The sequence below is a fragment of the Setaria italica genome, chromosome III (assembly GCF_000263155.2).
Source record: "Setaria italica strain Yugu1 chromosome III, Setaria_italica_v2.0, whole genome shotgun sequence".
Classification (NCBI taxonomy): Eukaryota; Viridiplantae; Streptophyta; class Magnoliopsida; order Poales; family Poaceae; genus Setaria; species Setaria italica.
Genome location: NC_028452.1, coordinates 37,082,023 through 37,106,245, shown reverse-complemented (window position 1 = coordinate 37,106,245; position 24,223 = coordinate 37,082,023). Strand labels below are relative to the sequence as shown.

The 24,223-nt window shown below is 51.2% G+C and overlaps 1 protein-coding gene and 1 pseudogene across 1 annotated transcript; both read right to left on the bottom strand.

The window, feature by feature from the left end:
• Positions 1 to 297: 297 nt before the first annotated feature.
• Positions 298 to 15,857, bottom strand: LOC101760939 (probable Ufm1-specific protease). Its single transcript, XM_004962536.3, has 13 exons — positions 15,593 to 15,857; positions 15,157 to 15,504; positions 7,513 to 7,763; positions 6,822 to 6,912; positions 6,423 to 6,595; positions 5,410 to 5,500; positions 5,189 to 5,311; positions 4,877 to 4,924; positions 4,701 to 4,777; positions 3,443 to 3,531; positions 2,873 to 2,984; positions 924 to 1,026; positions 298 to 805 (listed from the first exon to the last, which is right to left on the bottom strand). The coding sequence occupies exons 1-13, from the start codon at positions 15,792 to 15,794 to the stop codon at positions 576 to 578; spliced, it is 1,938 nt and encodes a 645-aa protein (XP_004962593.1). The 5' UTR covers positions 15,795 to 15,857; the 3' UTR covers positions 298 to 575.
• Positions 15,858 to 15,949: 92 nt separating this feature from the next.
• LOC111256764 lies at positions 15,950 to 21,992 on the bottom strand (annotated as a pseudogene).
• Positions 21,993 to 24,223: the final 2,231 nt, after the last annotated feature.

Here is a 24,223-nt window from a genome sequence, read left to right as displayed (position 1 = left end):
TGTAGCATTCTACCGAGAATAGACCACGTGCAATCAGCTTCAACAGCGTTATAGTTTCATGTTAACGGCCGACAGGCCAACTTGTCCACAAACTTCTCATGTTCTGGCAGGAGCCAAGGGGCTTTCCTTCATCAAAGCCCCTAATAAAGTGAGTAATTAGGCTACGAGGACAGGTGTTTTTGTTATCAGACGTGAATGTAATCTGTTTATTCCGAGGGATGCATGTGGGTGTTGTAACTCTATCCTTCTATTAATGCAATTATATGCAGCTCTCCTGCATGTTACAGCATAAAAAAATGATCAGGCCATTATGGCTAATTTCAAGTTGCCTTTTTCGAGTTCATGGTAAGGATGCAATAACAACTTAGTTTATGCAATTACAAATTAATCTCAGGATGTTAACAGCGGGAAATGGTTGCAAATTAACACCTTGAAATTAACTGCACAAATCCAGCTGAGTGAACTGCGAAAACAGGTTTCCCTACAAGATCATGCCAACCAATCCACATGTTTTGGAGAAAACTGTACTCGTTCCTGTCTCTATGATCACCAAGGCTGATTGCCTCTAAAATCTTTCACACCATGTTGGGCCTCTGGGGTAGAAGAAGGTTGTAGAACTTGTCTTTCAAGAAGAAGCTTCGTCCTTTGTTGTCGACAGACTTCTTCCACCCGCACCATCCACCATTCACAATCTTCTTGAGATCGTCAGCACCAGTGTAGTGTGGATCAAGGATGAGAAAAGCACAGTCGCCACTGGCTTCATTATAATCAACTCCCAGAAGGGTGTAAGCCAAGACTCCTCCACCTGAATTGATTTGCCGGTGATTAATTCAATGGCAAACAGCATCATAGAATCAACTGTAGCGATCTTGACATGGTATATCAAACGTAAAACACTAGAACCTTTGGACAAAATCACATACCAATCATCACTGGAGTTCCCTGTGTTTCGAAATGCCTGGCAAGTTCTCTGCATTTTTCAGGAAGCTCATCACCAGATCTCACATTAATAATCTTGCAACTCACCTGCAAGATGCATTTTATGTTCAGCCAACATGGAAGTGCATAGTATGGTATGGACACAAATTACTTCAAAGCACCTAACAGCTCCTTTCTTATTAGCACAAATATTCAAATAATGATCCATGTGAAGCACATAAATTAATTGAGTGGAGATAGTGTTCAGGAGGGTTGACGTAGAAGGCAATCACCTGCCTTATGTGAGGAGGGGAAAAGAGGGAGGTGCATATTGGACACAGAGAACCGATAACAAAAGGAAAAGGGATAGAAGGTTATAGGAGCCTAAACAGACACCAGGGGCTAAGGCCAGTGTAAAAGCTTGAAGCCTGTGATATGATTAGAGTCAGCCTGTTATGTGCTTAATTCAATCTCAGTTCAAAAATTAATGAGCAGGATCAAGCTACACTGCTGCACCTTTTGCTCATTAACTTGAACAACCAAATCCTAGGCCTGTTAATGGCTTGGTGTCAAACTGTTTAAGACGTCAAACCAACCCGCACCAATATAGTTTTAGCAGCAAAGCACAGGTTGGTTTGGTTTGCAGAAACCAGTGAAAACCCTCTCCAATCATGTTTATCAACGAATCATGCAATATTTCTGTCTAATCCAATCCTGTTCTCCGTGATCGTTGTCTGGTTGTCCTCATCAGCCTTGGAACTGGACCTTAATGGGCAGCGGATGTCATGGTAGGGCTCGGAGAGGACTATCACTATCAGGATGGCAGGGTGAGATGATAGGATTACGAAGCTCAGAATGATTATTGCTCAATGCTAACCCTCGAGCTGTACGTGCCAATTTGGAGCCAACGCAGGACCGTCATGGAGGCAGCCTAGCTACGTGCCAGGCACAGCGAGGGTCATCGACATGGAAGGCCTCATCACACCTTCGATCTGCCAGGCCATGGAGAATTTCAGATGCTTATGTTGGCTCTGGCGTGGCACGTGGCACAGGGTGAGTCAGTGGGACAGGGGAGCCATAGCTGCTTGTGATGACAGTTTCACTGAACAACGAGGTCCTAGTAAGGATGCACAACAATGAGTCTAGAATGCTGCTACTATCCATTTCAGCTCTACATTTAACCGCAACTACAAAATATTTCAGTAACACCACACCGAATGATATAGCAGAGATAACCTATTATAATTTTATAAACCATCCACACCAACACCATAATGCCAAGACCCCTCAACCAAGGTTCTTGAAACAAATCTCTAGTTGATTTAGGACATAAATGCACTAAAAATGAAGGATGAAGCAAGGAGAAAGGCATAACATAAGAAAATATACTGAACAGATGGAAAACACATGAAACTAGCATTTGCTGGTATTAACACGCAGCTTCATTAACCTTCTAGAACAGCAGGGAGTAAATAACAGGACAGGATGTCTTTGAGCCAGTACATAAGTGATTTAGGGTAACCAGATTCCGGTTTGCTGGCTATTTTTCAATCTTTTGTGAGTTTCTGGTAGTTGATCATGTGACCATCCTGTTGCCCATATGTGACACCTGGCCCAATTTGGTTGGCCCAGTGTGACCCATGAGCGCAGGTGCACATGTTTAGTACCACCTTGCTAGTTGAGCAAGGGTGGAGCCAATTTATAAGCCTTTGTCAACCAGCCATAGCACCTTTGGGTTAACCCTTTTACACGAAGCGAGGACGAAAGTGTAAGCAAGGTGCTATGTGTACGCGTGCCCGCCCCTTGGAACGGCTGGGCGGTGCGGCTTTGGAGGACGAGGTGTTACACTATAGGCCAAACAAGTTTTTCCAATCCAATAAGGCAAAAAAAGAAACGAAAAACAACAGTTCCATCAGGTTGAAAAGAATTATGGAAAAGTAATAGTGAAACTCACTCCTAGCAGTTTGTCAAGGACAAAGCTTAGCTCAATGGCTCCAATCCACTCACGAGATCCAATAAATGATGGATCCTTGTCACCAATTTCAACAAGAACTTGTTGAATCTCCCTGAATAGGAACATTGGAAGAGCAACATGGATCAAACTGGCATCATATATTTCAATAACAGGCAAGATTCTTCTTTCTAGTAGAAAGCATTTATTCCAACCATACATTATATAATCACATTAATGTTCACAAATTAATTGCAGCGTGATAGTTCGCTATCCCTAACATTTGCAGCATTTTCAGCATATAGGTAGGGGCATGAAAACATTGCCCTTAGTCCCTTCCAGAACAAAGGCATCAAGAACAGTAGAAAAGGTGTTCAATGATTCACATTATTGGTAATATCATTAAGGATCTCCATGCATTTTGCTTGTCTGAGACAGATTGGAATGCAGATATGCTCATTTTCTGAATTTTCATGGGTGCAGATCGCAAGCTGGTGTCTTTGTAATAATCTTAGGGTCAGTTTGCAGAATATGACCTAGTTATTCAAGTCAACAAAGCAAATAGGTACAAACCTGTGCGAAGGGACATCTATTGATGAATACTGTTGCAATCTGTACCAAGAAACAATTGTTTGTAAAGACCGATATGCACATCCCCATCCCTGCATGGAGGAAAAATACTAAGATTTGCGAACCAATAGAGCACACAACAGTTAAATTTCTCGGAAACAGTAGTTCATAAAGCTCAGTGATGGGCTTAACAGGATAATTTTAAAAGGAAGGTATTCGAAATGCAACATTGCAATTTGTAACGCAATCCTCTCCATTGCCTCCTTAACTAAAGAAACGTAAAAAATAAAGCAACAAAGCATAACAGGCATGCCCTCTGAACAAAATATTCCATGGTCAATAATGATTTTTGTAACAAATATACATGTGCTCAACATAAAACTCACTGCATTTTTTATCGCTATGTCCAGAATAAATAAAATAAGAGGATACCATCACAATAGCTGCATTCAGGTCTAGTGAAGGGGTTAATATTGATCTCTACTTTTATATTTGCACAAAATTATAGGCCTACGTGTTGCAATCTGTGCGGCACATTGTATTGTTTTAACTAGAGGTTTCATAACATATGAAGATTGCAACATGCCGTACGGGAACTAGAAGTTAATCACAACAAGAACTCAATTATTTTGACTTTTGAAGATATTGAGAAATATCAATCCACACTAATCATATAAGCACGGATTTTTTATTTAAACCAATCAAAGTTTCAATTGAAATTTTATTTGCATTGAACTTCAAATATTTAGTTCATGATAGCAAGGTTGTATCTAGAGTTTTTAAGTGTGCCTGCAAACTGCATGTGCAAAGTTGTTTCAAAATAAACATTTGTGGTGTAAGTTCATCACTTAGGTGTCCAAACAATGAACAGATGCAATATCATGTATCTAGATTAGGATCAAAGAAACTGCTATCTAAAATCTTTGCAGTAACCAACATCATAAATGGATCCATGATCTTTTATGAAGGTTGTCAAGCAATCTAGTTGAATAAAAACAAACTGGAAATGCTTCAACATATTTCTAACCTTAACACCTATATGAAACTAACTGCAAAGAAAAAGTAGTTTTTCTTAGAGTTGATGCATCTAAAGAAATACTAAACAAAGAGGGTGAACCCAGTGCTGTAAGATCCCACACATTGTGAGGGCTGGGGAAGGAAATTTCCATACAGCCCTACAAATGATCATATGCATCTAAACAAACACTTGAGTGACAATTTCAAACTCCAGATTGGTTGGCTGTAGCCTGCAGGACATTACATTGTCATCAATACCATCATGAAGGTAATGATAATACTCATATGAACCATCAATCAAAGACATAATTCCTCCAGATACTGCAATAAACATAAAACTTTACGTCATTATCCGCATTGAGAAGATACATTCACAAAATTTGTTATTTTTCTTAAGTAAGAAATACAGCAACCACTAACCACCACTGGATGGAATTTCTCTGTGGACATCTCGAAGCAGTGAAGAACCTGAATGTTACAAAACACCACAATGCATGAAAATAAATTATTTTACGAGGAACGGAAAGATAATTTGCAGAAGATTACATAATAACATAGTAGTCCTTACGCTCATGTTTGACGATGTTATTAATTTCTCACATGGTAGAACATGATTTTTGGCAAATTTATATGCTTTGAAACATATTTCTAGAAATTTGGCCACATGGACACCAATTGTAATTAAGAAGAAAAAATGTAATGGAGGTGTTGCAACATATGCATAATGAATACCATTTCTTGATGTCTTTTTCACCCTCTTTCCCATGTCACCAAAAGTCAATGCATTAGAAATTCGCAACAAAGGCCGGTCTAAGGGAAGTCCTAGCCTTACGTGCAGTTCTTTTCTTAGCTCACCTGTAAATAATAAGGATTTTTTTAGGCAGAATAATAGAGAAGTAATGAAATAAATTATGATCTTTTCAGAAATAGTAGCATCATAGAAATTTTCATACTCTGCTTCTCCTCGATCTCCCCGTATCTTGTATCGTATATGGCTGTTACTGGAATATGCAATCCCGAAGGAATGAAATGGTACGGACAAAGCTGCAAACAAAGACAAAAAAACACTTTAGGAAGCAGTTTTAAATGACAATCATGTTTATATGAATGACACACTCAAAGAATCAAGGTTAATGATTAACAGAACTTGTCTTGTCATGTATGCATTGGAAGAGGAAAGAAAACACCAAACACCAATTGCTTGATTGCCCACGTAGGTCCCATTAGTATATTTTACTTATCCATTTTGAACTAGAAGTAGCAAAGTGCAAATTCCACCAATAGATTGAAAATCACATGCAGACTGCCTAGAATAGATATGTGTGCCGATGATTATCAAAGGCGACAACAGGAACGGGTTCTTCTGCGGAGTAATAAATGGCATGGTGACACAATGGTCATATTCACAGCTAACATTAAAGAACCTAAAAGTTAGTTCAGAAATGAAAGTTCATAGTGATGTTATGCACCAATCCCACAGCTTTTACTTACATTTCCTAATTTGGTTAGCTACCGTATATGTTATTCTTGTCATTTAAAAGTAGCTGTCTAAGTACCCTGTACACATAGATCGATGAGGAACAGATCTAAGAAATGGTCAAGGATCATGGACTACATACTCATATTAAGAGAAAACTGTTATCACTAAAATCTTCTTTCATTAAATGGACAGGAGAACTACTTCAAATATCTAATCCCCACAAACTGCTTTATTAAAACGAAGGGTTTGCCCACACCTTGTTTTAGGTTCCAGTATTAATATCTAAATAGATAAAAAATATGTTGTGACAAACTATTTAAACTCCAAAACATGCATCAACTTTCATCAGTGTCATCTTAAGATCTTGTGTTTTTTTATAGACTTCAAGTAATCTGCAACTGTGGCATGGTTCTACACAGATATCTATGCTGCGCACGTATGTGCTGCTTAAGTAAGAACAATTATCAGATTAAGCAAATCACATACCTGTGCTTGTTTAGCTATCTCTGATGCAATAATCTTCTTCATTACACTCATCTGATCAGCTAAACCTGGGATAACAAGTTCAGATACAGCAACCGCCACAGGGAAATCTATTGACGAGTAGCATAGTATATCAAGCTTCAAGTTGATTACTCTTAGGCTGGCAGGTGCTGGGGCTGAAAAAAGAAAAGATATGTTTCAGTAACACGAGGGCACAAAATAACACTTTAAGTAAATCAAAAAGTGGAAAAAAAGTAAGATGGGTCAAGGGAAATGGATAAGTAAACTTTCTGCTAAATAATTTTGCTAGGAAAGAAAACCATATCTGCTGGTGATATCTAGGGTATTAAAGTGAAACGTCAACTTTGAGAAGCAGACTTTGAACACTAGGAAACTAATTACCTGGAAAATACTCTACCACAGGTGTGATGCCAGGCTTCAAGCTACCTACTGATTGATTGGACAGGACAGTTATTTCGATTGCATCTGCATTCTAGCAAACAAAAGTTTTAGAAAGTTGTGACCCGAAATGTCATGTGATACAGAAGTATGCGTGTAGATGGCACTCTGCATGATCCATTTATCGTACTCCTTCCGTTAAAAATTATAAGTCGTTTTAGCTTTGCCCTAAGTATAATTGTCTAACTTTGACCAAGTTTATGGAAAAATATATTTAACATCTACGATATCAAATAAATGGACTGTGAAAATATATTTCATGGTCTATCTAGTGAAACTAGTTTGATATTGTAGATATTTATGCTTGTCTATAAATTTGGTCCAAAATTAAATAAGTTTGACTTAGGACAAAGCAAAAACAACTTATAATTTGGAACGGAGGGAGTACTAGCAAATTCTGGAAAGAAATAAGTCTTCATTGGCAGCTGCCTTTCACATATTTCGTATTTACACACAACCTTACTCCCTTAGGACAATTCGAAACAGATCTTCGTGAAAGATGAAAGATGTGTAACAGACACTGAAGAAATTATTTTGATGCCCGTACAAGAGAGATAAGGAAGCCAATTCAAAACTACCACACTCCTCAAAAATAACATTATAAAACAAGAAGTTTGGTTGAGTATCAGATTACCTCTTTTGTCAGTGAGAGGTTGTACCTCTTTTCTGGGAAGAATTCTGAACAAGATACAATACTTGTCATGCATTCCTTTGTTCTTGAGTTTCCAGGTACATGAGAATCAGAACTTAAAGCATCACCATGTAAGATGATAGAATGATGTGATTCATTAGATGTAATTGGCCCCTCAACTAGGAACGAAACATGAGGATCTCTGAGTTCAGCAGTTGTAGATTCAATAAGTGAAGAAAACCATTCTTCAATGCCTGCAAGAAAAGTATCACAATTACAAAATTATATCATTCCCTTCAGAAGCAGATGGTTTGCTATACACCTAAATATCCAATACAATTGTTTTATAATGAAAAGATGAAAACAGATTCCATAAAATAACCTAGTACAGACAGACATGACTATGTTAGCCCAAAATGATCTTTTCCATTCCCATCCCACAAAGGGGTCTTTGGGGTACATATAGGCCAACCATGGGTAGGTGGCTTAGAAGCTAAGCAAAGCATCTAAAAAGCATCTAAGTGCACACAGGCACATAGATAGATAAATAGCACACCCAACACACACATGACTTAGTCTATCAATCTCCTCCTAAGTCTTGCATGTCTTGAGCGGCAATTGGACCATCCCAATCCTAGAGCAGAGTTCTTGGAACTTGATCCTTCCAAGGGACTTGGTAAGAAGGTCGGCGAGTTGATCCTTGGTGTTGATGTAGTTCGCCCTGACACTCCCTTCCTCCAAGCAACCTCGGATGAAGTGGTACTTCACTCTGATGTGCTTGCTTCGCTCGTGGAAGACGGGATTCTTTGCCAGAGCCAGAGCGGACTTGCTATCCACCCTGAGCTCCACTGCTTCAACGTCCTTGCCAAGGAGATCACCGAGCAGCCGAGCGAGCCAGCGAGCCTGAGTTGAAGCGGAAGAAGCAACGATGTACTCGGCCTCACAACTGGACAGGGCCACCACCTGCTGCTTGACCGACTGCCAGCTAACGAGGCACTTGCCAAGGAAGAACATTATGCTCGTGCTCTTGTTGGTGTCGATGTCGCCGGCGTGGTCGCTGTTACTGTAGCCGATGAAGTGTGCTGCCCCGGGACACCTCGGGTAGTGGAGGCCGTAGTCGAGAGTCCCCGCGACGTAGCGGAGGATCCTCTTGACAGCCTGCTGGTGCTCCGTCGTCGGTCGCTGCATGAACTGACTGACGTAGCTGACAGAGAACGCCAAGTCTGGCTGCGTGTGGGCGAGGTAGCAAAGGCTCCCCACAAGGCACCAGTACTGTGTAGCATCCACCTCCTCACACATGCTGTCGCAGCTCAGCTCCAGCCTCTCCATCCGAGTAAGAGCTGGGTTGCAGTCGGTGAGCCCCCACAACTCAACGACGCGCTTGGCGTAGGCAGTCTGTCGAAGTGCCGGAGTCGTCTTGGTGCACCTCAATCCCCAGGTAGAAGGAGAGAGGCCCCAGGTCACTCATCTGGAAGGTGGCCTTCATCTCCTTGAACGCCTCCACCTCCTCGTCCTTGGTACCCGTGATCACCAAATTGTCGACGTAGACGCCCACCAGTAGGGCATTGCCTTTGTTGCCCCGCCGATAGACGGCCACCTCGTGCAGGCTTTTCTCAAAGCCCATAGTCTTCAAGGTGGCATCCAGCTTGGCATTCCAAGCTCGCGGTGCCTGCCGCAAGCCGTAGAAGGCCTTGCGCAGGCGCAACACTTTGTCATCCTTGCTGGGGATGATGAATCCTGACGGCTAGTGGACGTAGACCTCCTTCAAGTCACTGTTGAGGAACGCCGACTTGACATCCATGTGGTGGACGCGCCAGCCCTCCTGGGCTGCCAGCGCGAGGAGATGCACGGATCCGTGCAACAGGAGCGCAGGCATCATCGAAGTCGACCCCCTCCTGCTGCACAAACCCACGCCACCAAGCGAGCCTTGTGCTTGACAATAGCACCAGCTTCATCCTTCTTCAGCTTGTACACCCACTTAAGGGTAATCGCGCGGTGACCGCGAGAAAGATCAGCTAGCTCCCAAGTTCGGTTCTTCTCAACAGCTTCCATCTCCAGCTTCATCGTGGCGCGCCATGCCGCGTGTCCCTCAGCCTCAGTGAAGGAGCGAGGCTCGCCATCGTCGTACGTGACGTGCAGCTCCACCTCCAAGTCGTGAGGCACCAGTCCCGGCACCGGCTGGTTGCCGAGGATGTCCTCCATGGTGCGATACCTCAGAGGCTCCCCGTCGTGGTACGCGTTGACGCGGTCCTCAAGATGAGAAAGCGAAGTGGCGGACTCCACCGGACTGTGCTCGTTGTGAGCCAGTGTTGGTGCAGGCGTGCCCGGAGAAGTAGCTGCCAGCGCAGGAGAGCCCAATAGGGCTAAGCGGAACGAAAAGGGTCTTCCATAAGATGGTAAATGAAAACGATTAGCCCCACACGAGGTTTGGGTGTGGCATGGCCGGCTGTGGTGGTGGCGGTAGAGAGCTCGTCGCAGCTGGAGTAGTACTCGCCGGAGTCGGTGGAGACCCGGGGACTAGGGTAGGCACGCTCGGCGAAGAAGAGCTGCCCACTCCCCCAGCTCCCTCGAAGTGGACGGAGTCAACGATGAAGTCGTCGTACGTCGGAGTCGAGCCATCATCCACCATCTTGCCCCATGCCCAACCTCGCCCTTCGCGAACACAACGTCGCGTGCCGTGCGCACACGCTATGTCTCCGGGTCGAGGATGCGGTAGGCTGTCACCCCGTCAGCGTAACCAATGAACACCCCTGGGGTGCTCCTGTCATTGAGCTTGCCGATGTGGCTCAGCTCCTTGACGTATGCGAGGCAGCTGAAGACGTGGAGGTGGGCGACCGCCGACTTACGCCCATGCCAAGCCTCATATGGTGTCATACCATCGAGAGCCTTGGTGGGTGAGCAGTTGAGGATGTGGAAGGCCGCCAGCACCGCTTCTCCCCAGAAGATGGCCGGCATTCTCCTTTGCTTGAGGAGGGCTCGGGCCATGGCCACCACCGTCTGGTTACTCCACGCGACGATGCTATTCTGCTGCGGGGTGTACAGCACGGAGTAGTGGCGCTGGATTCCCTCGTCGACGCAGTACGACACGAACTCAGCCGCCGTGAACTTGCCGCCATTGTCGGTGCGCAGCACGTGTAGCTTGCAGCCGCACTCATTCTCCGCAGCAGCTTGAACGTGCTTGATGGCATCCGCAGCAACTTCCTTGGTGTCGAGGAGGACAACCTACATGTATTGGGAGACGTCGTTGACTAGTAGGAAGTAGCGTCGCCCTCTAGGTGTAGCCGGCGTCACCGGCCCGCAAAGGTCGCCGTGCACGAGCTCGAGCCGCTCCTTGGCTCAGAAGCTCGCTTGGTGAGGGAAAGGGCGTCGCTTCTGCTTCGTCACGATGCAGGTGTCGCAGAGCTGCTCCACGTGGTCGACGCACGACATGGCCCGCACCATCTTCTTGGTGCTGAGCCGCTTTAGGGCCTCGAAGCGGAGGTGCCCAAAGCGCTCATGCCACGCCAAGCCTCGTCGTCACGGCGAGCAGCAAGGCAGAGGGGGTCCGCCACCTCCGCGTAGAAGACGTAGAGGTGGTTGCTCCCTCTCCACCTTGGCGAGTAGGCGCTGTCGTCGATCCCAGATCCGGAGCACTCCGCCATCGATCTCCACGCGTAAGCCATTCTCATCCAGTTGTCCAAGGCTGATGATCAAGTTTCCCAACGCGGGGATGTAGAAGACTCCAGTGAGGAGTCAGTACTCGCCAATCTTAGGCGATGAGAATGACGGAGCCGATGCCCTTGATGTCCACGGCCGAAGAGTTGCCGAACTTGAAGAAGTCGCGTACGTCGACGTTCAGGTCGGAAAAGTACTCCCTGCGCCCAATCATGTGGTGCGTGGCACCACTGTCGAGGAACCAGCCGTCGATCTTGTCGTCGCTGGTACCGTCGCTGAGAAATACGTGCGCGCGGCTCGTCGAGGTGGAGGAGAGCCGTCGCGACCGATGCCGTTGCAAGTAGCTCGATGCTCTTATGAGCAAGGAACAGAGGTGGCGGCTCCTCCGCACCCTGCGCGACATGGGCCTGGCCGCGCTTCGGCTGGCAACACTCCCTAGCCCAGTGGCCAGTCCTGCCACAGTTGTGGCAGTTGTCGTATTGTGCCGGCTTGGGCTCACTGGCTGCACCGCCCTGGGCGACTCCTTGCACGCCGCCCTCGACACCTCCTCGCGCCTTGGGCGTCTTGCGCGACTTGCAGCCGCCTGTCGAGGAAGAAGGCTCCCCCTTCTTCCGCTCCCTCTAGCGGGCGAGCCACTGCTCCTCAGTGAGGTGGAGCTTGCTACCGATGGTGACGGGCCCGCCAGACGTCATCTCCTCGCGGTCGTCGATCGCCTTGAGTCGCCCCGTCAGCTCCTCGATCGACAACGCTAAGAGATCGAGAAGCGTCTCGATGGAGATAGTGAGCTGCGAGTACTTCTTCGGAACGACGCGCAGGAACTTCGCAACGGCTTTCTCCTCGTTGATCACGTCGTCGCCTTACCGCTTCAGCCGCTGCATCAAGCTGGAGAGACGGAGGGCGAAGTCGTCGATGTCCTCGCCTGGCTTGAAAGTCAGACGATCCCACTCCTGCCGAAGCTTCTGCAGAGTGGACTTGTGGGCGCGGTCGCTGCCAACTCGGGCCGCAACGATAGCCTCCCAGGCGGCCTTTGCAGTCCTCTTCCCCGAGAGGTTCGCCGCCATCTCCATCGTGACCGCGGCAAGCAACGCCTCGAGCGCTCGACGGTCCTCGTGGTTGTCGACGTCGCTGTACTGGACCGCGTCCCACATCTCCCACACCTGGAGCTTCACCTTCATCACCGAGGACCACTCCATGTAGTTGGTCTTCATCAACATCGGCCACTGCGTGCTGCCAACGGACTCCCGGATGATGGTCTTCATGACCTTTAGAGGTCGGTGCCCGAAGTTGAGGTCGGAGTCGGAGTCGAGGCTAGACTCGTGGACAGAGCTCCTCCTGCTCCGAGGACACCCGACGTCCATGCGTCGACACAGGTCCTGGACCTACCGGTCCACCTTCTCGTTTCGCCGCCGATCCGCCTCCTCCAGCTCGGGACGGTTGCCCTGCAACTCGGCACCGGCGCAGGGCGTCGTGCGCCTCAACTCCATCTTGTCGCGCCGCACCATCTTACGCGTCACCTCCGCCTCCTCGCGCAACCGGTCCGCCTCCAGACGCTGCTGGGTGGCGACCGCCGCTGCCACTTGTGCCTCCTTCATGGCTAGGTGAGCTGCCTCGGCTACACGTGCCGTTGCAGCCTCCACAGCCACCGCGCGCGCTGCCCGAGCTGCAGCCGCCTCTCACACCTCGGCGTCGCACAGCTGTGCTGCCGCTGCCACAGCCTCCTCGCATGCTGCCGCACGCCGCTCCTCCCACCACTGCTCCTCTGCCGCCTCCTCCTCGGCCGCCACCCTGCGGCACCACCCACTGGTCGTGGCCTAGTGGTGGGAGGAGGCCCGTGAGGATCGTGAGCGGGCCGAGGAGCGAGCCGAGCGCACTAGCGGCGCGCCGACTGCGCGCCCCGCGTCGTCTGCGGGTGCTGCGCCAGTCGCCGAAGCCGCGCCAACCGCTGGACCAACGCCACCTGCGCCTTCTACCGCACGCCAGGAGCCCGCCATGTTGAGGAAGAGGTTGGGGAAGAGGGTGCTACCGCCACCCGTGAGCTACTCTGCTGCCGCACGCCGCCGCCCGCCTGCGTCCGTGCCACGCCAAGCTGCACCGAGCCCGAGCCGCCCGCATCTACCTCGCGCACCGCCGCCTGCCCTGCGTCGAGCCACGGCCGCCGCCCGAATTTCACCGCCGCCCATGGGGAATCGAGCTGCCGCCGCCGGAACCGGGCTGCAGGATGGTGGAGGAGACCCACCGGCTGCCGGATCTGGGCTAGGAGAGAGTGGGCTCGGGTACGGGAGAGAGGAGAGAGGAGAGGGTAAGTAGAAAGGAAATTAGGCTCTGAATCCAATTTTTAGCCCAAAATGATCTTTTCCATTCCCATCCCACAAAGGGGTCTTTGGGGTACATATAGGCCAAACACGGGTTGGTGGCTTAAAAGCTAAGCAAAGCATCTAAAACGCATCTAAAGACCATCTAAATAGATAAAGTGCACACAGGCACATAGATAGATAAATAGCACACCCAACACACACATGACTTTGTCTATCAGACTATGCAGTCAAACCTTTTTATTCTTTACAAGTTCTACTTTGAAAAATTAAGTTGGTGACAGTGGCAGTGGTATGTTCTTGCACCTTCACTTCTAGTGGATCTTCTGTGAATATAAGATTGAGCATACATGCAAACTTTATATAAAAAATTCAATTTAGTAACAAAGATACATGATAAATAGGTCCCCGAAGAAAATGAGCCTAGCTCGGTTGAGAGTGTGGATGTACACGACCACCCAGGTTCAAGTGCTCGTCGAGGCGAATTTGGTTGCCTATTTTATTTTTAATATAAAGCCACCTAGTTCCTCTAGGTTGGTCTAGTTTTTTATATATAAATAGGTTAGCCATTTTATAATGAGATAAATTTGAATTTTCACTTTAGCGCATCGACTTACAAATGATGCAAAATTTTAGTTTCAGTTACAACGAGAAGAGAGGGGTGATCTACCCATTCATGTACTGATATGGCGCAGGGATTGGGGGAGGAACAGGGAACTTTATAGCTCTGAGGACAGGTTACAATGGCTCAAGAACAAATCCTACTCGTCCTCCCTAGGAGGCTCTGAGTTCTAGATCTATTCTTGCTTGATTACAACTCTCCATGCGCCTGGAATATATAGAGTCCGGCCCCAACAAACTAGCCAACCAATCTGATCTAATCTTATCTCCTTCTAACTGACCTTATCTCTAACTTGTCCCCTAAGGCAGGGACTTTTAGGCGCCAGTTTCAGGCGCCACAACAGGCCCTGGTACCTTCTCTCTGCGGCTGTAAACCTTTCCAATGAAAGAGTCCACAACATGTACATAGTTAGAATAATAGAATTAGATTGTTTGGTTTTAGAATTTAGATCTATGGCAATGCACAGGCAGTCTAATAGTCTCACTGTAGTGGGTTCCTTGGATGAGAGAATATTTGTCAGCCTTAAGAAATCACATAGTTGAAACATGGAAGACCCTACAACAATGCAAAATGCAGCAACTTGGCCCCTTATCCAACAAATAATTTGGCTATGCAAATTATAAGTCACGGGGCGAGTAGAGAACTGAGAATTGTTAAGAAGAATGATTGTTTCTAGGCACACATAAAGATAGAAGCAGTATCTTAACGTGAAATGTTAATCTAAAAAACTGAACCGCTTGCAACAAAAGGAATACGCAGCACTACAAATTCTTCAAATAGATGTCAGGACACATCATATCATGATTGTTAACATTGTAAAGAAGAATGATTGTTTCTATGCAAATATTAAGGTGAGTATCACAATACGATATATTGATCTGAAATAACAGGATCAGATGACCCATCAGCAGACTGTTGATGCGCAACAAAAGGAACACACTGCACTCAACTTCATCTAATAGATAACAGGACAAAGCATATCATGTTGGATTCTACTTCTGCTCGTTAATTTTGTACTGTAACAGGTTAATAGATAGATATAAACTTTGAAGCATTTACCAGAAATCTCATCCGCCGGAACATAGAGTGGCAGCTTCAGCGGCAGCTCACAGTGCAGAAGGCAACCCTTCTCCCACAACAACCTCCCTGGCTCATCCTCCCACACAACCTCCAACCCTTCCACCGCGTCCGTCCCGCCGCTCTCAGAGGTAACAAACCGAATCTCCCCGGAGGCGGCATCCATGCTGCCACCGACCATGCCATGGCTCACCGCCACGCCGAGCAGCCGCTCTCTCAGCGCCCGAGCCAGCTCCAGAGCGCGAGCGGCGTCCGCATCCGATCCCTCGCCATCCACGAGCAGCGCCCCGACGATGTCGAACCCGCGAGGAAGCAACCCCCGGATTTCGTCTGCGGGAGGCACAGAATTACAGCGAGACCGTCAGGCCCTCGGGTGAGACCAGGAGAGCTTGGGCGGGCCGGTGGGTGAGAGACTTGCCTGCTTCCCTGGTGAGATCGGGGGCGGCGTGGTCGCCGTGAAGGGGGCGCAGGGCGGCGGCGACGGTGAAGGGAGGGAGGACGCGAGGTGCGCCGATCAGCCAGCGGAGAGGGGAGGCGGAGGGTGGGGAGAGTAGGGATCTCTTGGGGCAGAGGAAGCGAAGGGCCTGGCGGTCGCGCGCGCCGGCGGCGGAGGCCTCCATCGGCGGCGGCGTGGGAGCTGTGGGGGGTTTTTGTTGTGTGGGCCTGTGGGGGACCACCGTGCCTTCTTCCGTTCTCGTTGTGTGGGATTTGTCCGGGTAAATAGGTATTTTCTTCCTTCAACTAGATAAATTTAGGATTAACCGGATATATACCATTATAACTTTTCAAATATATCACTATAATTTACTCCCTCCATTTCAAACTGCAGGTCATTTTAGCTTTTTAGTTCATAGATATTATGAGACATTTTAGCTTTTTTTAGTTCATAGATATTATGAGACGTTTGGTTTGCGTAAATGTAATGTAAACAGATTACGGGTATTAAGTGATACCTATACACCCATTTGTTTCAACCTCCTCTGCAATCGATTACCCGCAATCGGACGGAAGACCTAGGAACAAGTTAGCTGTATCGGGCTTAGATGTCCCAGAATATGTAAATATGTTAGTTAACTTTGAACTTGCTTTTGTGATGGCCGCAGAGGCCTTTTCTATAATTTGTCGAAAACAGTTTTCGATCCTCTTTCTGTTTTTTGGGTTTGAAAAGTTTAGAGTGCGGGTCGGGCGTGTCAGTAAGCGCTGATGAGCGAAGGCACCGTAGCCGCTGGGTGTAGGTTTTTCGCAGTCCGATCAGTCTTGCCTGAGCGTCGTTCGTTCACTCTTTCCTTTTCACGCCCAAACGTTTAGGAAGAGGGTCGGTTCGGAGGAAAGGTGTTTTGAGAAGACGTCGAGTGACTTGGGCTGGAGCCCCTGATAGCCCCCGAGGGATAAGGGACCCTGGGGTAGAGCCAGGGTTGGATATTCCTGCCTAGGACGAAACTCAAACAAAATCGACTCAAAACTACCTTTTTCGTGAATTAAACGATTACAGAAGTATGTATGTACAAACTTGGAAACAATAACTAAGGGTAGAAACGTCTTAGCTGCTCTATGTTCCAAGCGTTGGTGAAGATCTGCCCGTCGGGGGTCGCCAGCTTGTACGTGCCCGGCCGCAGTACTTGCGCGACGATGAAGGGACCTTCCCATGGAGGGGTCAGCTTGTGTTGGCCTCTGTTGTCCTGGACGAGGCGAAGCACCAGGTCGCCGACGTTGAAGGCTCGGCCTCGTACCTTCCGGCTGTGGTATCGTCATAAGGCCTGCTGGTACTTGGCCGAGTGCAGCAGGGCCACATCGCACACTTCGTCGAGCTAGTCCTGCGCGTCCTCGAGCGATGCCTGGTTCCCTTGTTCATCGTACGCCTTGACCCTTGGCGACTCCAGGTCGGTGGGGAGGATTGCCTCGGACCCGTAGACCATGAAGAACGGGGTGAAGCCGGTCGCCCTACTAGGGGTCGTCCTCAGGCTCCACAGGACCGCGGGGAGCTCCGCGACCCATCGGCCACCGAATTTGTTGAGTCGGTCGAAGATTCGCGGCTTGAGACCCTGGAGTATCATGCCGTTGGCCCGCTCAACTTGCCCATTTGTGCGGGGATGCGCCACGGCCGACCAGTCCACTCGGATGTGGTGGTCGTCGCAGAACTTGAGGAACTTCTCCCCGGTGAACTGCGTGCCGTTGTCTGTGATGATAGAGTTGGGGACTCCGAAGCGATGGATAATATTAGTGAAGAATTGTACCGCCTGCTCGGACTTGATTTGCACGACCGGTCGCGCCTCAATCCACTTTGAGAACTTGTCGACAGCGACAAGCAGATGGGTGAAGCCCCCGGGCGCCTTCTTGAAAGGCCCGACGAGGTCCAGTCCCAAGACCACGAAAGGCCACGTGATGGGGATGGTCTGGAGAGCCTGGGTGGGCAGATGGGTTTGGTGCGCGAAGAACTGGCACCCTCGCAGGTGCGCACTACGTGGGTAGCATTGGCGACTGCTGTCAGCCAGTAAAAGCCCTATCGGAAGGCGTTCCCGATGAGGGTTCTGGGCGCGGCGTGGTGGCTGCAGGCTCCGGCGTGGATGTCCTATATCAACGCCCTTCCCTGCTCGATCGGGATGCAGCGCTGGAGGATACTGGTGTGGCTCCGCTTATAGATCTCTTGGTCGATGATGACGAAGGATTTAGCGCGACGGGCAATCCTCCGCGCCTCTGTCTTGTCTGTCGGGAGCGACTCGCGGATGAGGTAGTCCAGGTACGGGGCTCTCCAGTCGGGCGGGGGGTCGAGCCCCTCTGCTGGGTTCGTGTCGATGTCCATGACCTTGGGGTCAGAGGGAAAAGCCTCCGACTCCAGGAGAGGTGGCGTGTTGCCGACCCCTCCCGGGTCGGCGCCCGAGCCTGGGACAGGCGGCGCGTCGCCGACCCCTCCCGGTTTCTTGTAGCGAATTGAGGGCTTGTATTGGTCGCTGACGAAGACACCGTCGGGGACGGGCTTTCGGCCGGACGCCGCTTTCGCCAGCTCGTCAGCTGCCTCGTTGAAACGTCTTGCGACGTGGTTGAGTTCCAAGCCGTCGAACTTGTCTTCGAGCTTGCGGACTTTGTTGCAGTACGTCGCCATCTTGGGGTCGTGGTAGCTCCACTCCTTCATGACTTGCTCAATGACTAGCTGGGAGTCGCCCTAGATGTCCAACCGCCGGATGCCCAACTCGATGGCGATGCGAAGCCCATTGAGGAGAGCCTCGTACTCAGTGATATTGTTAGAGGCAGGAAAGTAGAGGCGGATCATGTACCTCATGCGCACGTCGAGGGGGGAGACGAAGACCAGACCCGCTCCGGCGCGAGCCTTCATCAGCGACCCGTCGAAGTACATCGTCCAGTACTCCTGCTTCTCCGGCGCCGGTGGTGTCTGGATCTCCGTCTACTCTGCGACAAAGTCGGCGAGTACCTGGGACTTGATGGCCGTGCGAGGGGCGTAGGTGATGCCCTGGTCCATAAGCTCGAGCGCCCACTTCGCGATCCGCCCTGTGGCGTCTTGATTCCGGATCATCTCGCCAAGGGGGAACGACGAGACGACTGTCACCGAGTGGGAGGTGAAGTAGTGGCACAACTTCCTCTTTGTGATGAGGACTGCGTAGATGAGCTTCTGGATCTAAGGGTAGCGGGCCTTGGACTCGGACAGGACCTCGCTGATGAAGTACACCGGGCACTACATCTTGAGGGCACGTCCCTCCTCTTCTCGCTCCACCACAAGAGCCGCGCTAACCACCTGGGTGGTCGCCACGATGTAGAGCTGGAGTGGCTCCCCGTCGGTTGATGGGACCAGGATCGGGGCTTTCGTCAGGAGGTTCTTGAGCCGGTCAAGCGCCTCCTGGGCCTCGGCGGTCCACACAAAGCGGTCGATCTTCTTCAAGAGTCGGTAGAGAGGGAGCCCCCGTTTGCCAAGGCGCGAGATGAAGCGGCTCAGGGCCGCAAGACATCCCGTGACGCTCTGAACTCCTTTTATATTTCGGATCGGCCCCATATCGCTGATGGCTGCTATTTTCTCCGGATTGGCTTCGATGCCATGCACGGAGATGATGAAGCCAAGCAGCATGCCCCTCGGAACCCCAAAAACACACTTTTTAGGGTTGAGTTTGATGTGCTTGTCTCTCAGCCTTTCGAATGCTAGCTCGAGGTCAGGGATGAGCTGGTCGCCCTTTTTGGACTTGACTACGATGTCGTCCACGTAAGCCTCAACGGTTCGCCCGATGAGGTCCCCGAAACACTTAAGCATGCATCGCTGGAACGTAGCCCCCGCGTTTTTGAGGCCGAACGGCATCTTAACGTAACAGTAGGGGCCGAAAGGGGTGATGAAAGAGGTCGCGAGCTGGTCGAACTCTTTCATTGCGATTTGGTGGTAGCCGGAATACGTGTCAAGGAAGCTAAGGGTTTTGCACCCTGCGGTTGAGTCGACTATCTAATCTATACGTGGCAAAGGAAACGGATCCTTTGGACACACTTTGTTGAGACCTGTACAATCAACACACATCCTCTATTTCCCATTTCTTCTTTTGTACAAGAACAGGATTAGCTAACCACTCGGGGTGGTACACTTCCTTGTTGAATCCAGCCGTCAAAAACTTCTGGATCTCCTCACCGATGGCCCTGCGCCTCTCCTTGTCGAAGCGGCGCAAGCCTTGTTTCACCGGTTTGGAGCCGGCCTTGATGTTCAAGGAGTGCTCGACGACTTCCCTCGGGATGCCTGGCATGTCCGAGGGTTTCCACGCGAAGACGTCGCTGTTCGTGCGGAGGAAGTCGATGAGCGCGCTTTTCTATTTGGGAGATAGGGTAGCGCCTATCCGTACGGTCCAGCCGTCGGAACTGCTGGGGTTGAGGGGGACCACCTTGACGCCTTCGGTGGCCTCGAAGGAGGTGGCAGACTGCTTGGAGTGGGGCGGGTCCTCGGTGCTCTCCACGAGCTGGACCGCGGGATCCTCTGCGCAAGTGATGGTTGCGGCGTACTCGCAGCACTCTACATCGCACTCGTACGCCTTCTGGAAAGACGTGCCAACGGTGATGACCCCGTTGGGCCCTGGCAGCTTCAGTTTGAGGTAGGTGTAGTTGGGGATGGCCATGAACTTGGCGTAGCATGGCCTCCCCAGGATGGCGTGGTAGGTTCCGCGGAAACCCACCACCTCGAAGGTGAGAGTCTCCTTCCTGTAGTTGGAAGGAGTCCCAAAAGTGACGGGCAGATTGATCTGCCCGAGAGGCATCACCCGTATCCCCGGCACGATGCCGTGGAATAGCGCCTCGCTGGGCCGGAGACGGGAGCGGTCAATCCCCATGGCATCAAGAGTCTCGATGTAGAGGATGTTGAGGCCGTTGCCCCCGTCCATGAGCACCTTGGTGAGGCGCTTGGTGCCGACGATGGGGTCGACGACAAGGGGATAGCGTCCTGGCTGCAGGACACGATCTGGGTGGTCGGATTGGTCGAATGTGATGGCGGACCTCGACCAGTCGAGGAAGGTTGGGGTAGCGGGCTCGGCCGTGTAGACTTCGCGGCGCTCCAGCTTTCGGCGGCGTTTGGAGTCGTATGCCGCCGGCCCACCGAAGATCATGAAGCAGCCGTCCACCTTGGGAAAGCCATCTTCCTTCTCTTCACTATCCTTCTTCTCCTCTTCAGGCTTCCGTCTCCGGTCGTCCTTCACTGGGTTGCCTACAAAATACCTCTTCATGAGGTTGCAGTCCCTGTAGGTGTGCTTTGCGGGAAACTCATGGTTCGGGCACGGTCCCTTGAGCAGCTTGTCGAAGAAGTCGGGGGTGCCCTCTAGGGACGGCTGTCCCCGCTTGCGTTCAGCAACGGCCACGATGGGAGCCTCGCGCTGCTACTTATTCTTCTTCTTCTGTTGACAGTTGGAGGTGCCCTCGTCGGCGTCCTACTCCTGCTTCGCCTTTCCCTTAAAATGATCGAAGATCGCCCTGACGGCCCCTTCGCCCGAGCTCGTGGACCAGAGGCCGGCAGGAAGTTCCTGCCAGGAAGGCTCCGATGACGTCGGCGTCCGCGACGTTGGAGAGCTCGATGCGCTTCCTGGAGAAGCGCCAGATGTAGTCGCGGAGGGACTCGTCCAACCCCTAGCGGCAGCTCTGGAGGTCCCAGGAGTTGCTAGGGCACATGTAGTGCCCTGGAAGTTCCCCACGAAGATCTCCTTCAGGTCGTTCCAGTTACGGATCCGACCTGAGGGGATGTGTTCCAGCCAGGCTCGCGCCGAGTCGGCCAGAAACAGAGGGAGATTGCGGATGATGAATAGGTCATTATCCGCCCCACCGGCCTGACATGCAAGCCGGTAGTCACTAAGCCACAGTCTAGGGTTCGTCTTCTCGGAGTACTTGGCCATGTTCGTGGGTTGCCTGAAGCGCGCCGGGAATGGCGCATTCAGGATGCGTGAGGAGAAGGCCCTGGGCCCTGCTGGGTCGGGGTTCGGGCTGCGATCTTCTTCGCTGTCGTAATGGCCACCACGGTGGATGTGATAGCCGCGGTCCACCCCATCCTCTCTGTCCACGTGGGAACGCCTCTGCACGTCTAGAGTGTCGCGGGCGTCGCGAATGGGACCGACGCGCCGGTGGACGGACTGAGCTCCGCCTCCTGCGGGCAGCGGTGTCCATCGGTCGGGCGCAGCCCAGTTCACCCCGGGGAGAGGCTGGTGGACAGACTCCCCCCGCCTCTCGGGAGGCGCAGTGGGCGCCGCCCTGCTGGCGTTGTGCCCGCGTCGCCGAGACGCGGAGCTCTCCGCCTGTTGGACGATGGCGCACTCGAGCAGGTTGCGTACCTCCTGGTGCGCCTGACGCTCCTCGGGCATCGCAGGCTCGGGAGTCGTCGGAGCAGGGCCACCGCTGCGGCGATGTTCTAGCTGGCACGGGCGAAGAGCTGAGGGCGATCTTTGTACGCGCAAATGTGTCGCTGGACATCACGCGCCCATTGTCATGCCCCGCCTTTGTCGCGGGGGCGCTCGACCTCCTGGTAGGGCGCTGCGCGTGCCTCCGGCTGTCGTTGCCGCACCGGAGCCCTGACAAGGGCCCCAGTCATAGCTGCGGCGCGCGGTGGGGGAGTGCGCTGCCTCCCTTCGGTGCCGTCGTCGTTGTTGGACCCCTCGGAGTGCACGTCGGCCATGAAGCACTCGCGCGAGGGGTGGTGCCTCTCGTTGTTGGAGCCAGCGTCAGAGGTTGTCCTCGCCATGCCCACAAACTCGTTGTTCGTGGGTGGCACGATCATGGACCGCGCCAGGAGGCGCCCGTACGTCACCGCGGCATTGCACATGCCAAGAGGCCACTCCACCGAAGGAGGTCCCGTGGCGCGTGCCCGGCGGCTCACCACCCTTCCGGCGGCGGAGCCGGAGGTGACAGGGTGAGCGGACAGGGCAAGGAGAGGGATCAGCTCGATTCCCTCCCCCGTGGCGAGGAATTCTAAACTCCCAAAGCGGACGAGGGAGCTGGGAGCAAAGCTGGCGTCGCGGGTGGCCATCTGAAGCCGGTGATGTACACGCAAGGGTCCCCTACTTGGCGCGCCAACTGTCGTAGTCGAGATTAGCGGATCAAGACTATGGCTAGTAAATTTCTTTTATGCGCGTAAGGCTTCAGATGGTGGCGTGAGAAGACACGGGGTTAGACTGGTTCGGGCAAGGAAGGCCCTACGTCCAGTATGAGGAGCTGCTCGTGTTACTCACGCGTGGTCTGTAGTAGGGGTTACAAACGGGCGAGAGAGGGAGCTGGTCCCAAGTCTCTTGGGTGTGCACTGATGCTCATAGAGAGAGTGTGTGGGTTCTCTTCGCTTGAGAGTCCTCCTGGTCTCGGGACCCATGGTTCTCCTTTTATAGCGCAAGGAGGGCTCAGGGGTTACAGGTGAGTCAGGTGTGTGGAGAAGTAAAAGAGATAAGCTAAGTAAAGTAAAAAACAAGGAAGAGGACCAAGTCCCCGGGTCGCCGCCTTCTGCCCCGGCCTTTGTCCCCTGTCAGCGCGGCCATCGGAGGAGGGCGGCTGTCGCCGGATCCTGTCGACGATCCTCCAGACGCCCGTCGCCGTCGAGCATGATGATGGTGTTCGGTCGCGGCAACTGTGCACGTTGGGGGAGACGGCTAACCCCTGTTATCCTGCTTATGGCCCACGGAACACGGTCGTCGTGTCCCTATGGCCGAATAGGCCGAGCACGAGAATGGGCGGCACTCCCTCCTGTGCCGGGCGGCGCATGCAATGAGTGCCCTATAGCGAATCAAGGGGAGCCACGGCCACTGTAGCCTATGCGGTCGTGGCTACAGTGTTCTGCCCGGGTACTTGTGGCGGGTCACGTCGAGGGGCGCGAGCGCCTTTCTACACGCCAGAGCCGCGGCGCATTTATGGCAGGATCGGTGGGAGGCCCACGAGATCCGCGCCCTCGTCTGCCAGTTTGCGCCCGAGGCGGACCTTTGTTTTGTGGGCTCGGATGAGTCCGACCCCCTACGCCCAGGGTCGGGCGAGGCGGAGCCTTGCGGCGAGGGGTCGGGCGCACCCGACCCTGGGACTGTGGGTCGGGCGAGGCGGAGTTTCGCCATCGAGGGGTCGGGCGTGTCTGACCCTGGGGCCCTGGGTTAGGTGAGACGGAGTGGGGTGCTCCTTGCCCATGCCGGGTCGGCGGTGGTCGTCATTGCCTCAGGTGGGCCTGGGCCTTCATGATTGTTGTTTTAAGGGACACCAGGAGGTCGTTTAATATTTTCCCCCAACAAATTAGTACTTGTAAAATGATTAGTTGACATGGGTACCTTATGTTGGGAGAAGCTATGACTGTAGACTGCCGTCAGTTGGATCTGTTGTTATCTCTGAAACTATGGTATTCATAAAATACCAGTGAGGAGTCCCTAAACTATGGTATTTCAATGAACATATTGTTCTAAATATGTTTCAAAGACAACTGTTTTTAGACAATTACCTCTGAAACTATGGTATTCGTGACTTATTTAGACAATTTGTCCATCTCAATATGTTCATTGAAATACCAGTGAGGAGTCACTCAAGACGTGATGTTTTCTGTCATTGTTGATAAAATATGTGGCAAGTTAAA

What these genes read in the sequence shown, in the direction of transcription:
- LOC101760939 (XM_004962536.3), bottom strand. Translation starts at nt 15,794, where the DNA reads ATGGAGGCCTCCGCCGCCGGCGCGCGCGACCGCCAGGCCCTTCGCTTC. An exon ending in GGAGATCGAGGAGAAGCAGA is followed by an intron (nt 5,312 to 5,409) that starts GTATGAAAATTT and finishes TATTATTTACAG; the next exon opens with GTGAGCTAAGAAAAGAACTG. An exon ending in GGGAACTCCAGTGATGATTG is followed by an intron (nt 806 to 923) that starts GTATGTGATTTT and finishes AAATCAATTCAG; the next exon opens with GTGGAGGAGTCTTGGCTTAC.